General features: G+C 39.4%; 1 protein-coding gene across 20 annotated transcripts in view; it reads left to right on the top strand.

The window, feature by feature from the left end:
• Positions 1 to 16,201, top strand: part of PANK1 (pantothenate kinase 1) — a 51,332-nt gene that overhangs the window by 21,016 nt on the left and 14,115 nt on the right. For 12 of the 20 annotated variants that reach the window (XR_003256521.1, XM_026085001.1, XM_026084994.1 and 9 more), the window contains one exon: positions 9,120 to 9,472. The exons of 1 other annotated variant lie outside the window; for it this stretch is intronic. Coding sequence is in view for 12 of the 19 variants with exons in the window: in XM_026085001.1 (XP_025940786.1) it covers positions 9,120 to 9,472 (353 nt within the window). In the remaining 7 variants the exon portion in view is untranslated. Of the gene's footprint in view, positions 1 to 7,612; positions 7,729 to 9,119; positions 9,473 to 9,739; positions 9,813 to 12,174; positions 12,273 to 14,269; positions 14,360 to 16,201 lie in introns of those variants that run through there. 7 more of the 20 variants (XM_026085011.1, XM_026085008.1, XM_026085009.1 and 4 more) reach the window with 7 other exon arrangements.

The following is a 16,201-nucleotide window of genomic DNA, read 5'->3' as shown; positions in this document are numbered from 1 at the left end:
CTCCGCGCCGCCCGCCCAGCTCCGCGTCGGGTGGCCCCCGCGCGCCGCCGCCGCCGCGGCCATGAAGCTCATAGAGGCCAAGCAGCGCTGTGAGTAACGCGCGGGCTCTGCCCCGGCGCCGCCGCGCTCGCCCCCGGCCCCCTCGCTGTGCGGGCTCCGTGCTGGGAGGGCGCCGTGCTCTTGCGTTCGTGCGCCTTCTCCCCCGAACCGGGCTAAGACTTAGGAGCCGAGGACAGATTCTGCTGACTAGAGGAAAAAAACTCTATACGTAGCAAACGCAGCGAATTTCAAATAGCACTTGTAATATGCTGCTTATGAGCATCGCTTGCTGCTTTTGGTTAGCTGGTGTGGGAGGTATTAGTAAATTGGCTGTCTACTTGGTTTTGTTTTAAGGCTGTGAGTCTCCAGCTTCTATATTTGCAGCATACTTAATTGTATTAATTTGTTGAAAATAATATGCTTTATTTACTTGGTCGTAGCTAACTTGTTATACGTAGGCTTGGAGCTATTGAGTAGTTCCAGAGTAAACTCTACAAGTGAAGCAAAGCAGTTGAACAAGTAGCCTTGTTCTTTACGCTCACACTTCTGTAGCCCTTCAAATAAAGCCAATAAACGCTTGCTTCCTTGTTAAAAGTTCAGCGTGTCCCAAAAGAGTAATTGGGGATAGCCCGGATCACAGCACTGCCGATGTCTAAGGATGCTTATACTCTGTAGGAAGTAGTGTGCGTTCAGCTACTCTGGATTTTTTTTTTTTCTCAAAAAGAATATCCAAGTTTTGAAAACTTACCTGTATGAGCATAGTAAGCTAAAACAAAACATAAACTAAAACAGAAACAGTCTCTAAGAGCTATGGCTTTCAGAGCTACTTATTAGCCAGTGCTTCCACTCGCTTTTTAAAAGTTTTTATGAACTATGCATGCCCCTTTCCCTTAGAAAGTTATCTGTATTGAATAATCACTTAGTGCTTATAGTACCTGTGGATATTTAACTCACTCCGTCTTCTACCAAATTCAGCCTACTGGTGACCAAACTATTCCCTGTCCCAGGCTGGTTTTGTCCAGTCTTTTTCCGGCTTCAGGCTTTCACTCAAGAATAAAAACTGCAGTGTGGTTTTCACTCTACAGGAAAACAAGATTCTGGACTAGCCTACTTTTTCATTTGGTGTAACTAAGAGGAGTCAGCACTTGCATATCAGACTCTTCATAATATTAAGAACTGTTTTGAAAAAAAGGATAAGATTTCTAGGAATTCAAGTAATCACTTGAATAAGAGGCTGAGGGTTTTGTTTTCCTTCCCATCTTCAGGGGAAAAAAAGCCTGTGAAAGTAAAGAGCATAGGCAACAATGCCTGTATTGCCCAAACGTGACAATGTTGTGTTCAGATGTGGGTTTTTTTGACAAGGCTATAATGAAAACAGCAGTTGAGGGTATAAGTGCTCAATAGAATTATTTTGGGGACAATTTCTTTGCTGAATAGAAGACATTAGTTCTTGCTGATCTTACACTTTAATAATTTGTGTGGCTTATTTTGTACAAGAGTAAATTTGCAATTTAGTATGAGTCTTGTGAAAAAGCATGACAGAGTACATTGTCACTAGCTTACCTTTGTTATATTCTACTCAGGCTCTCCTGGTACTACATAGCTTTCTACTGCATCCATCTCTAGTGAATACTACACAGTCCCTTTTTTCTGCTCTTTTTTTATTCAATCCTGGCCTTTGCGGATGTTTGTTCTGTGCTTAAGGATACATTGCAAAATGAAGTGCTGTTGCCACATGGCATGTAAGACTTCAGTATTGATTGTGGGGTTTGCTTTGTGTGGTGAAAAAGATAATGAGATAATTGGCATTTCCCAATATTCCAACTAATAAAACCTGTCTACAGCAATTACTCCTTTAAATCCTCATGAATGACACATTTTCTTGGTTATTTTTACTGTCTTGAGGTAAGAGTGAAGTAGACTTCTGTACTCCCAAGAAAAGGAAGTTTCCCTTTGAAACCAGTGTTCTTTGCTGGTGAACTTGTGCTTGGGGACTAACTGGTCTTCCCTTTGACTTACCCCCTATTCCTCCTTTCATTGAGAAACTTGTCTTTGCTTTGTTTTTTTTTTCCTCGCTTGTACTAGATGAGTTGTCAGGGACATTAGGCTTATGTCAGTTTTCTGGTTCAAATCGTTAATGCAGACCCTTAATGAGACTAGGACTGACATTAGCTTTTTGTACCACAGCGTAGTCTAATGAATGGAGAAAGGTATCTGTTATGATGCCTTGTGCTGTAAGGTACTCCAGAAGAGAACAAAATATTTAAATGCTGTCAATGCTGTAAAAATAGCCTGATAAAGTATCATGTTGTTCAATTTAAATGTAATCTTTGAAGGCACTTAACTGTTCTTGTTCTCTCTCCCCTTCATCGATCCTTGTGAAACAGTATTGTAGCCAAGTGGGAACAAAGATTTCAGCGTGACAGTTAACTACACTGATGCATCACAGCATTATTTTACTTTAGCCGTAGGGAAGAAGCCAGCTGGACGTCTTAATTGTATTGCCCTTTTTTAAATTAAGATAAAGCTTTTAGGTCTCAAGTTGAGTCAGCATCTTACATGTCACCCCAAGTTAGCTGGTAATTATTAGAGGTCAAAGGATGTGTATTTTGAGGCAGCATGACTGTTTACAACTAATATGTGTTACAACTGCTCTGACTAATTTCTAAACACTTCAAGGTATAGCTCCACAGTAAGGAAAGTTTTTGGCCCTTATTTAGGTTGTTACATCTGTGATGTTTGAATGCAACATGATTATGTAGTACTACTTAGCCTGGGTACTTAACTGTGGAAGACCTAGGGTTTTTCACCCACAATGATGTTGGATATGGAATGCCATGATTATATAATACTATTGATGAAGAGAACAGGAGTAAAAATGGTCTTGGTCTTCATACTGTATGATGCAGTGAATAAATATAACATTATTGGTTACTGGAATTTTGTCCAAGATGTTAGAATATCCCACAAATTTTTAATCTTAAGAATTACTTGCGGTGACATGCTGCTTAAAGCAAATTTCCAGTTGATTTTCATATAGGTAGGAATAAGGATTGCTTAGAGAATAGGACTGATCATGAGAAAACTGAACCAGTTTGTGTGTTGTGGCCCAGCATCCTGGGCGTTACAATTGAATATCACCCTTGCCACCAAGATAGCATTGCGCTGTCAGCAAGAATGGGAAACTTATGCACGTCTCACTTCCATTAGGCCGCATGCTGCCAGATCTAAGAATATGATTCCCATTCACTAATCACTGTTCCATGTAGCTTTGTAAGTTTGGGGGGGGGTTGTTTTTTTATGAAGGTACACTGTTCAGGTAACGACTTTGTCTTGCACTGCTGTCTTCAGAAATCAGTTTCTGGTAATATGACTACAGTATGTGTGGATGGTCACACTTGTTTAACAAACAGTTCTGTACTTTTGGTTTTAGATTTTTTTTTCAAGTGAGGAGGTAGACATTCAGTAAGCCCTTGCTACCTCAGTGTCTTTAAATTATCTAGAAAGCTTGATCTAATATGCATGCATGATTTATTTATCTGTAGTTTTGTAAGGTTTGAAGAAACTTCCTAGGCAGAGATCTCTCTCTCTCTCTCTCTCTCTTTTTTTTTTTTTTTTTTTAGTTATACGTTCTGGTTTTGCTCAAAGGAAAACAAGTGTTTCCATTTTAAAACATATGTTTGGGTTGCTCCAAATAAATGTGTAAAACAGAAAGAAATAATTGGGCTATGTATGTAAGCTATTATCAGCTTTTTTTTTTTTTTTTTAATGGAAAGCAGCTTTCAGAAGCTGTGAGAATGCTATCCCATCTTGTGTGATAATTTATTTTGGTTTTTTTCTCTGTTCTTATTTTTGACTCTCCTTCCCTTCTTCCAGTCCTAGTTGAAACAGGAAGTTCTTAGCTCATCAAAAGATCAAGCATAAGTATCTGCAATGTAAAAAGCTGGTTATGCAGCAAACTGATGGGGAGCCAGATTGTGCAGTAGTAATTGAATAGTTGCTTTTCTAAAAGGCACAGTTGCTTTTAAATTCTCATGTCTGTGAAATCATGCTCAGTTTGTTCCTAATACTGCTTAAAGGCATGGAGGAAGGCTCCCAAAATGTAGTATGCAAATAAGTACTGAAGTCCAAGAGTCTTAGATCTTTACATTATAAGTTGCTAATTATTGTGATTAAGAGAAATTAGTATTAGGCTTCATCACCTGACCTTGACTACATATATAGATAGATGTGCACACACACACACACACATGCACAAAATGTTCTTATTGATCGGAAACTGGTATCTCATTGTTGTACTTATAAAGAGATAAAAGTTTTAGATCTCTGAAGAATGCCTAGATAATTATCTGTTGAATGTTAATAGAACTAATCAAGGACTCGTAACTGTTAAGAATGACTTCTAGAAAAGGGGCTCATTTGGAAACGGCAAAGCACTAGGAAAAATGTAAATGAAATCATGGGATTTCATTCTGTGTGTGTCCAGGGAAAAAGCAGTTGAACCTAAGATATGTTATGTGAGGTATTTATGATGAAGATATTGAAGAGTATCGATACCACTATTTAAGTTATTTATAAAATATTGAGATAGCTTACATTATTTGAGGGGAAAAATAATTTCAGACAAGTGCAGGAAAAGGAAATGGAGCTCCTTACTAACTAGAGGAGATTGTCTGGGTTTGGCTAATGAAACAAGGTTGCAAAGACATTACTGCCCTTCTCACTGGTGGTCTGCGGCAATGAATAAGGAGAGATGTGTAAGCTGAAACAACTTTGGCAAAAGAAGAAACTGCTGTAGTCTGCAGCATGAAACAAAAGGGATTTATCGTTTGTTATCCCTTTTAATAGGGGGAAATGTTACGTAGTAACCCAGGTGTTCCCTTCCATTCTTGCTTCCCTGGAGTTCTTGTCCATGAGCAACAGGTAATGCTTTGACAATTTTTCTCCCCTGCTTAAATTTTGTTAAGCACAGAATTTTAAAAAATAAAATGTGTTCAATTCTGAATATAACATGTCTTGTAGGGATAGCTTTATGGATTCATGCTGTTCAAAGCTTGTGGAGAAACTAGGTAAAGTGTACCGTGGAATTTCTTGTGAGTGAACCTTTCCCCCAGATAGCCCAGCTGTTTGTGTGCATCAGATTACCTAATTATGCAATGCTGTAGATACCTTCTGTTTGCATAGTCACATGCTGCTGCAGCTAAGTTTTGGAGTAATGGAGATTTTTATCTCTAGATAATAAGCCAGTAAGTCGTTGGTACAGTCTATTAACATAAAGAGAATTAATTTTCCTGGGAAGATAAGTGGAGTCTTTGTTGTTGATTTATGCCAGGCTCTTAAAAGTAAATGATTCATCTTGAGGCTTTCCGTATTAGTTCTGTGAAGCCTAGAACTAGAGTTACAGTATTATCAAGGTTTTTTTTAATGACTTACCGTAGTGCAGCCATATCGTAGGGTAATCTTACTTTCCCCACAATAATAGATTTGATTGAGCCAATAGGTACTTTGCTAACTCTCTTTGCAAAAAGAGAAATCAACTCATAACAAGTTTCATCAGACAATTTTAACTAAGGAGAATTGCACTTCTTACACTGTGAAGACATTTCTGCCACACATCCAGTGTCTTTGTTTTTCATAATAGATCACACTTTTCTGATTACTGTTGGAATAACTTAGCAAAGATGTAGGTCTTTCGGCTTTTCCTTCCTCCCCTCTCTCTTCTAGATTTTAATAACACAAGAAACTGAACTCTAATTCATGTTATCAATGAAATGCTGGGTTCCTAGTTTAAAGAAACCATTTTTTCACCCCTCTCCCCTCAGATCTGCTGAGGCAGTATGCAAATACATACATTCTTCATACTTGCCTGTCAGCAGTGATGGCCCTAATAATCTCAGTGGTGTCTGAAAGGTCTTACTTTCTGTAGCCAGCGAGACAGGAGGACCTAGGACCCCCTTGCATTCTGCATGCATGTTTCTGTTAGCACTGCATTCAGTAGACTCTAGAAAGCTGAAGTGTGTAGTTACAGACTAGGCTGGGGTATCTAAAGATGCTATAAAGAATTGGTAAGAATTAGTGGTGCTTCAGTTTTGCACTCTGTTTCAGAATATACTGGTAGTAACAGAAGTTATAAGAAATTGTTAAAATAATTACTGGAGTACAAAAGTTTTTTACTGTGATATCAGTTACACTGAGCTTTTATGGATTTGAGTGGGATTTCTTGGGGACTTTGAGACTTGGTTTCTTTGTCCTAGATGGCCACCTAGTTGAAGTATTTGTCTCCTTTACTGCAAGTGAATTCCAACAGATAACTGGTGTTAGCAGCTGTGAAGAAAACAAAGCTGTTCTGGATAACTGAAGTACTAGTGGTTGTGGAGGGATTTTGTGCTCTTTATTTGTGCTACAAGAAAACTGCTTCTGTGCTAGGACCAAAGTTCTTCTCCTTCTGCAGCTGACAGTTTGACCCACAAAATGAAAAGAGCTTAGGTTCACAGGGAGAATAAACTGAAAAAAAAAAAAGAGTCTTGGTATTTCCACTTGCTTTTTAAATCCGAAATTACCTGCCTCTATTCCAAGGGCTATATAGTCTTGAAACAAGTCGATAGTCATTTTCTGCAGTACTTTTTCTGTATTAATTATTTAATTATCACTCTTCAGAATCTTAAGTTATAAGAGTAAATGTCCTGGCAGTCTCTTCAGCTGTTATTACTTGTAATTCTACTGTTGGGTTTATACTTGATAGGAGAGTGGAATGCTTCTCTTCTGTCTTGAAGATTAAATCTACATTATAGCTTTAAAGCAACTGTCAATGCAGTTAGAACATAGCAGAATTTATGCCCTTAATGAACAAGACTGGCAGCTGGCTCATACTTAGCTATAGGCTGGTTCTGTAGGGTACAGTTTAACCACGCTGCTTTTAATGTTAAACTTCCTGCTTGCATAGTTAGGATACATCTTGAAGAGGAGACTTACTATCCTAGTGCAACAAATAATTCAAGTTCTTGGTAGCTTAAACAAAGATTTGTGTAAATCACAAATGAGATTGACATCCTGAATTCTAATGCATTGTACCTTTGTACATTATGGACCACTTCTGTTTAAATATTTACCCTGCACTTCCTAAAGTGGCTAAATTACAGGTTAATGTACGGCAAAATAGTTTGCATCTTTAATATAAAGCCTGTTTTTTAAAATACTTGTTGTTTCTAATTCTTCCCATTTTAGTATCTGTAGAGGCTTATCTTCCCAAACCTCAAATTAGACTTCATTGAAGCCTGTTGTTTTGATATCTTTGTGTCTTGCAATTTGTAAAGGATGGAAAATGAAATTAAACCCACCTTACAAGAGATAACAGTAGCAGCTCTTAGAAAACTGAACCACTGGCAAGCTACTTCATGGGAGCTTATTGTACTATGCCCTCCCTATACATAGGAAAAGGAGGGAGAAACAGATGGACTAATTATTTTGTCCCACTGCTGTATGCCAAATAAGTGTCAAATATTTGACACTTGCAGATTAATTTTTTTGTATTACTAATTGTGAAATTTAGGCTTTCAGATTATTCAGCTAGACAAGAATGAGGCACAGGCTGAGTCCTCTGTGGTGAGAAGGAAAAGACTCTAAGTTCTTCTTAGCCTGAAGTTGAGTAACTTCATACTGGGCTGCGACTACCTGAGGAAGAACAGTGTGGTCAGTACCTGTTATGCTTATTGAAATCTTTACCCCAAGTTGTTTACAGTTTGGTTCGCCAATAGAAAAATCAGTAATGCATATGGTGTCCATGGCTTGCAGTTTGCATCAACTCTAAGAAGCTGAGATGCCCCAGTTCATAGACTCATGTTTCTAGCAGGGCTACCTGATTCTTCCTGAAAGTAGGGAGGTCATTTTGACTTATGAATAGAGTTGTGGTTATATTATTTATCCATCTGCCCTTCACAAAAGATTGCATGACTGCTATTTAAGAAACTGATCTTGTGTAAGCCACATAGTCAAGTAATTATAATTAAAATTTCTCTAAGAAATATTATTAGCTGCCTCTTTCTATAATACCTGTGTATAAATTTTGTGTTCTCACTTTTCATTTTCCATAAAGACGTTACCTGGCTAGTATTTAAAATGTTTGTGTGTGTATATTTAAGCAGAGCACTTACAGCAGACAAACTAACCTGGTTCAGTTAGTATCCTCTGTCCCAGTGGTCTGTTTTCAGTAATGAACTTGTCTTGCTGTTAACAGAACAAAGGCTTTGGTGCGCCTGGGCCGGCTATGGCAGATAGTGGCATTTCTAGCATAATTGTGTGATAGCTTACTGCATGCCCCAGCATAGCGGATCTATGCTCAGAAAAAGGGATTGTCAGCAGATTTTAAACATTGAACTCATGCAGCTCATTCTCTTTCTGCTAGTATCTGCAAGTATTGCAGTTCTAACAGGTCCTGGTTCTGGTGGGCTGAGGAGACTCCCATTGTAATAGGAGTGTTAGTTATTGCTGCAGTTCAGAAGGAGCATTGTAGTGCTAGAAATTCTGATTGGTGTTAGAGATATGAGTGTACTATTTTTGGAGAGACTTTTTAGTCAAGAGCAGAGCTGATCAAGTATAGAGGGAGTGGAAAGGGAATTATAGATGTTATGCAGTAGAAATGTGACTTGAGAAATATTGTTGGTTTGGTTGTTCCCCCCCCTTACCCCCCTCTCCCCCAATCTATTTTAAGAACTGATGACAGGAGTCAGACTGGGTGAAATGCAGTCAATGTGCTCTCTCAAGAGGTGCTGACTTAAGAAGAAAATGTTTTCCTGGAAAAATTTATTTTCATTTTGTTAGAATATGCTTCTCCAGAGAGGAAGGATATTTTGAGATTTTTCTTTGCTGTTTTTGGTAATTGAGGCTCGATTATAAAGTCTAATTTAGAGAGGTACCTAATACATGTGAATTGGATATGTAAGTGACCAAGAGCTTTCAGGAGCAGATTCTGATATTGTAACTTGCACCAACTGATTTGTCATTCAGCAAATATTTTGTGATATGGCTAACCTGTATATTTATAGTGGCTTTCTCTCTCCCCCCCCCCCCCTTTTTGCCCTTAGCGTTCCCATGGTTTGGAATGGATATCGGAGGAACATTGGTTAAACTGGTCTACTTTGAACCTAAAGACATTACTGCAGAAGAGGAACAGGAGGAGGTGGAAAACCTGAAAAGCATTAGGAAATACTTGACTTCCAATACAGCTTATGGTAAAACTGGCATTCGTGATGTCCATCTTGAACTGAAAAATTTGACTATGTGTGGACGCAAAGGAAATCTGCATTTCATCCGCTTCCCCAGCTGTGCCATGCACAGATTCATACAGATGGGTAGTGAAAAGAACTTCTCCAGTTTGCATACTACACTGTGTGCCACAGGAGGTGGAGCTTACAAATTTGAGGAGGACTTTAGAACGGTACGTGAACAGTTCATATGGCCTCAGTGGGAAGTATGTTGCGGGGGGGAATTTATGTGAATCTTTCTATTGATGAAAACTTTCAGAGAAACGACATTTTTGTCGTTTTGTCAGTTCTAACTGGCTAAGACTAACAGAATTGATTCCAATTTGTTATTTGATGGAATTGCTGAGAACATGAAGAGGGCGGGGGAGGGTGTGGAGACTCATTGAGTGTTCTAGTGCAGTATTGCTGTGAAGCCTGTCTTCTGTGAATGGTTCCTTCAGGTGCAGCTGTGATCATGTATGGCTCATAATCAATTGAGAGCATGTTACAGCAGCTTGAAGCCTGAGACTACAGGTACTCATCTTGTGTACTGGATATGTATTGCAAATCCAGAAATGAAACCATACAGGCTGGCAACTAGACTCTTCTTCCCTTCCCTGTAGTAGTCTGCTTGAAAGCTGAAGTCTAGATTCTGGAAGACCAAGCTTGGAGTGGAGGGAGAAAGCCTAGGGAAGCATGGTAATATAGTCAGCTTTTGATTTCAGTTCTGGCAGTGTCACATGAAGAAAGGTCCCCTGCATGGAGCTCAAAAAAATGATGTAGATCTGAAGTATTGAGATGCTGCTTGTGCTGTACTGAACTTCCATGATAGTAACAGCTTCTGAATGAAGCTAGAGTGCACTGCAGAAACCAATTGTGACAAGAGGCATAGACAGCTGTCATGCAAACTGCCTTGCAGAGAAATAGTCACTGGGGAGATAGTTGCCTGTTGTGTATGACTATCTACTGGAGCGTATCTCCATTTATTTTCTGTAAAAGAATGACTAGCCTGTCTGTACCAGAGCGTTCTCTCCATGATTAATGTGATCAATGTCCTTAGGGGGCAGATCTGATGCTTCTGCCCCTAGCTTCTGACCTGATTGTGAGGAGTGGCTACTGAGGGTGAAAGGTTACAGCAGTTGCTTGTCTGTACCTGCTTCATGCTAGAGATACAACCTTGATGTGCTGTTGTTGACTATAGTCCTTGATGACGTGTGTATTCCTTGTCCATTCCAGTACCATCTTGGATCCTATCAGCTGCTCACTGACACCCACTATGATATTTACAGACAAATTTGATTGTATAGTCTCCTTTCTTGCTTTCTTTCTGCCCTGCTTTTAACCTATCATTTATCTTAATCATTGCAGTCTAAGATTTCTATTGTTAATCTATCCTTGGTTTGTTTTCTTCCATCTGACACATTGCATGGCAGAGAATAGTAATGTTCCAGCCTTGTCCCACCTGTGAGAGCTGTAGTCCATGTGTAGATCCTTATGTTAGTTGCTGTGCTGTCTAGGTGAGGGGCCTGTGGTGCAGAAATGGTTGTAAACTGCAGATTCTGCAAAGACTGGAAGTAAAATTTCTGAAAGTAAACTGTCATGATCCTGGCAAAAACTAGCTTCACTCTGCTTGGCATATGTGCCTTTCCTTTGTACTGATGTTCTTAGCACCAGAGCGAAGTGTGTTTTCAGTAGTGATGCTGGGGAAGAATACGAGGCTGGGCCTTTCCAATTCTGTTTGTTCTTCAGCTGTGACATACATGGGCTGGGGATGCTCCAACGCAGTATCTACTGCAGGAGTAGAGAAGGCTGGCAGGCTGGGCTCTGTGGAGCTGACTCTGCAGACAGTGACTTTACTGTGATCTGAGAAGGCAAAGGAAAAAGTTGGGATAGATCCAGATTCTCCTCTTTCACACTTGGTATTGAGATGCATGAACTTCATCCCATACAGCTTGCCAAACATCAACTAAATAGAATCCAGTCTTTGGTAATTAGTGTCACCTGCATAGGCAATACACAAGGGTCTTGAAATTGCGCAGGGAAGAAGCTGCCCGTCTGCTCTTGACAGCTTCCTTCCAGACAAAATTGACTCTCTGAGAATCTAAAGTGTTCATTTTCAGCTCCTAGCATCCATTCCTGCATTACAGGAAGTTTTTTCTTTGTTAATATTCTCTGCCTACCAGAGGATCAAGATCTTCTGATTTCTCAGGGGGAATGTGAGTGCTGTGGAGATGAGCACAAATTCCAGCTGTTATACTGTGAAACCATTTTCAGTAAATGTTGGATATAAAAGCAGCTAATCTAATGAAGGACTACCAAGTTCCTGAATTGCTGTAAACCACTGTTAGCACTAGATTTTCTTTTTTGGGACCAGCCTGAGGGACAAGTCCTTTAACAGTTAGGTTCTGATGATGATTGTGCCCACAAAAGGGACAATTTTCATTCGTCTTACATAAGAGGTATCAGAGTCCACAGTCCAAGGTGAGTTCTGTCACAAGTCAGTGGGGCCTTAGTTTATTTTTGGAGTATCCTTGCACATGTCCAGGTGTGATTCAGGTCATACTCTTGTGACAATGGGAGGTCATTTTGAGACTTTCTGAAGATGTTAGCTATCTCTCTGGTATGGTCAGTCTTCCTGAATTCATCTGTGTTCTGCATCATGTAATGGCCGTTAGAGTAGCTTAATAAGGAAGTTCAGAGTGGAATGTCCCTTGCTCCTGCAGCTGTAGAAATTAACTGAAAGTTACCTGGTGGTTATCACACCGAGGCATCTTTCTTCATACCTTTGGTATTATTTGGGGAAAATATGCAGTTTACAATGAAGGTCCAATCTCTCTTATGTCAAATGTTGGGCTGTTTTAGCTTTTGATTTTCTGATTCCCAGTCATTCTTGCAGGGGTTTCTCAAGATTAATTTCAGCTTGCCCATATCAGACTGAGCCGGGTTCTGCAATCTCACATTAACTTAAGTGGTGAATCCAAAAAGTCCTATGAGGTGCGTCTGTATTTTCTTTTTTTTCCGTTGATGATTTGCATTGGCATCAGGTTGTAGCAAACATGAGAAATGGAGTATTAGGTTTTTATTAAAACTTTGTAATTGGGGGCAAAATTGAACAAGGAAGTTAGAAAGCTACTCAGAGTTTGTGGCTGCTGATCATTTTTTCATTATAATAGTAGATTTGATCCAGCTTGTCTGCTTTAAATGCTTTTAATGGGGAGTCGAGGGGGAGAGTGTGGGTTGGGAACTGTGTCAAGCAACTATTTGCTGCAGGTGTCTCTCCCCAGTACAGATCCCAAAACATCTCTAGCTAGCAAGTTAAGTGTGCAAGTAAACCTGTTGCTGTACTGACTTTTCTTATTGGCTTTGGTAATTCCAGTCAAGTTAGTAATCCGCCTGTCAATTCTAGGTCAGTTAGTACACAAACACTATATATTGCAGTGCTTTGCTACTGCAATACAATTAATGTAGCACTAGGAGCCTTAGCCAAAGATTGTTCTGCTAGTTATTGTACGAAAATATGAGGACACATAGTAAATTACTAGTGGACCTGGGCATGAAATCCTGAGGCTCTGCAATGTCAGTTTACATTCTGTGTGCTGCAACACTTAAAATAATTAAAAAAAAAAAAGAGAGAGAGCGAGAGAGAGACTACTTTATGAGATTGGCTGGGATATTTTGCAGTATAGTGCAATCAATGGAGTGTAGTCATGTCTAAGGAGAGTGCTTTGGACGCCTCTTCTTACAGCTATTCAATGCCACACCTTCTTTTAAAGCAAACATTGCTTGGCTCAAACTGTAATATCCGTACAGTATTATAGAAGCAAAAGAAATACTATCCATTATATGAAAGCTTGCTTGTTTAATATCTCTAGGAGGGCTAAGTGTCCTGGGTGCTGGCATTTAAATTGGCACACTTCATTAGCTGTTGTAATAGCAGCTGGCTATCTTGATATGCTCTGCTGACTGTAAGTTGGCATTGGTCAGAACTTGCAGAACTGCTCTTTCAAAGTATTAAAATGTCTGTTTCACATACTTGATTACTCTAATGTACCTGGAGGAACAGAGAACTAGTGCCAATCTAATATCCTGCTGTTGGAGTATTCCATATTATATAATGCCTTATATGGCAGAGGCTTAAATGTTACTGTTTCTGTTACTTGGAAGCAATATGGAAAAACTGAGGTATGTTTGAGTGTTAATTACAACAAAATCTGGTTAAATGCTAGCAAACTTACGGAACTATGATATATGTAACCTGCTTTTGTTCTAGACCTTTATTTCCCCCCACATATGCTTTTAACAGTCTTTTCTGTATTTCTTAGTATTTCTAAATGCTTGCGAGTCTCTCAGGATTACATAGATTTAAGACAAAAGGTTCAACATATTGCAAAATAACTTTCAGATTCCAAAGTAACTTTTCTTCTAAGATTGCAGCTGTTCTTGTTAAAATAAACAAGCAAATACCCTGTTGCTGCTTGCCTATTACAGTATCTGATTCTGAATCTCTAAATAAGCTAAATAGGTTTGATATAGACATCTCCATTGCTTTTGTAAAAATTAGTGGGAAGTATCTGCTGTTTACCTGAAGTCCTTGCTCTATGCCATAGAAAACGAACTAAATCTATAAAGCCAGAGAGGTTTGACTACCTGGCCTCCCTCTTTTGTGAATCACATTGATGGATAGGAGGAGACAGGGAGAAGTCTCTAGGGACTGTTTGGTGGCTTCAGGCAATAATCAGTAGTCTGGCAAATTATTTGATTCACTCTTAAGATCTGAATGTTTTCCTTAGAAGTAGGAAAACTGACTGTATTCATTAAGCTAGACCACAGAAATAACTTTACCAGCCATATGGTTATACTTAATGCTCATTAGAGAGCATCAGTAAGTGATCCACTAAAAGAACTCTTTTCAGTTTAGGAGGTTTTGTTTTGTTTTGTTATTCTCCCTTTCTGAATGACTGGTCTTTATGGCTGACTTTCTTTGTTTTCAGGTAGCAGTGCTGTTGAGGCATGGATGAATCTGTCACCTAATTCTGATCATCCTCCCTCCTTCTTCCAACTGCTGTCACTTCGCATCTTCTGTAAATGCATAAGTAACATCACTTTTGTAAAACTGAAGAATACATGGGCTTATTTGCTTGCTTACTTGTAATATAAATCTCTTAAGCTCTTTGCCTCTTCCATGGTAGCACACTTTACTGTCACAAAAGTGTGCTATTAACATTATGAGGAACAAGTTCTTAGGCTGTCACTTATTTTGTAAAGCAAGTAAAGAGTACGTGGGAGAAGAGGGAAGAAAGGATGTCTGTCTGGCTCTCCAGACGTTTATCTAAAACCTGCTAGATTGCAAAATTTCTGTCAATTGCAATGGATTGTATTTGGGATCTTTGTACTACTGTCCTGAATAGGTTACTACAGATCCTGGCTTGTCTTCATAGGAATGTTGCTGCTGGCTTCAGTGGAAGCAGAGCCTGAGCCAAAAACCACTTAATAAAGAACATTCATATATGTGTGTGTGTGTGTGTGTGTGTGTGTATGCATGTGTGTATCTTTAAAAAAAAAATAAATAAAAAAAATCTGCTACCAACACAAACTTAAACTCAGGTCTTGACCTTCCCCTTAACCTATAGAAAAATTTTTTAAGAGTAACTTTGGCCACTGGAGAATGTTTTCCTTGTACCAGTTATTAGCTGATTCTAAAGCTAGCTGTTGTGATATGAACTGAATGCCTGTGAATGACTTGTAGACCGTATTTACCATCAGGCAAGCTCTCCTGTGTTGTTGGATAACAGTAAGCTGTGTCTAGCTCTAGGATCGTGTAAAACTTCCAAGATTCTTGTTGACTCTCACTTGCTCGAGGAGACTGGAAAGCTGCTGTACTGTACTGTACTGTCATGTGGAGACTGGGTTGGAGTTAAAGTGGAATCCAGGGAAGGGGTGAAGTAGCCAAGATACCTTCTGCCACTGCCAGCAGCTAGGAGATTTGTCGGAGGGGAATGGAGATGGAGAGCACATGCTGCTTTCCCCTGTCAGGAGAGTGAAGAGATCTTTCCAACTAAGTGGCCAAGAAGTCAGAGCCTCTGAAGAGGATCCCAAACTAGTGCTTTTTCCCCCAAACTCATGTAGAGTCTACCTTTTCTGCCTCAGTGAATATGTTAGGTTGACCCCTTAGTTGTATTAGGCTTTGTCTTATTTGAATGTGAGTGGAAATTTCCCAGCCTCAGTGTATGGGATGACCTGGAGAGAATACCTCATCTAAACTAGAAAAGAAGCAGATTCAGAGATTGAGAGGTGTTTTTTTTGTTTTGTTTTTTGTGAGGTGAAGACAATCAAAATATAAAGAAAGTAAAGTACATATTTATGAAAGTGGAGGAGAGGTAATGGGAGATAGATGGGAAGAAAAGATAGACCATGAGCTATTATAAGAAGGCAAAACTGGAGCAAAGCCCAGAAGGGCCATAAAAGCCAGTGATATAATAAGCAAGCCTATTCTAACTGATAGTTAAAAACTTGCAAAATGTTACATCTGTAAGTTTCTTACAGAAATATTTTTATATCTTTCATTGAAAGTTCAAGAGACAGGTGAACAGCTGTAACTCTTAACTGCATCTAGGTTCTAAAATTCCTGTTTTCTCCATAACTCAGTAACAATTTAAAATTTCAAACTTAGCGAAATCTCTTGTGAGCTGAAGTTTCATTGAAGAGATACATGCATACCCATGTTGATCCACTAGGCTTCCCCCCCCCTCCACCCCTGCACATGCGTCATGGCTGCCCTCACAGCTCACCTGAAGAGGACTGGACTGTCTCATGTTTTTGTTGCTGGAGTGGAAGTATTTACTTACCCATAGAAACAAATATGACCCAGGTCTTTGACTTCTGTTCTCCCACGCTTGAAAGAAGCAGCAAGTTGGTGCCAGGTT

The sequence above is a fragment of the Apteryx rowi genome, unplaced genomic scaffold (genome assembly GCF_003343035.1).
Source record: "Apteryx rowi isolate R43461 unplaced genomic scaffold, aptRow1 scaffold_658, whole genome shotgun sequence".
Classification (NCBI taxonomy): Eukaryota; Metazoa; Chordata; class Aves; order Apterygiformes; family Apterygidae; genus Apteryx; species Apteryx rowi.
This window is presented reverse-complemented; position numbering and strand designations above follow the sequence as displayed.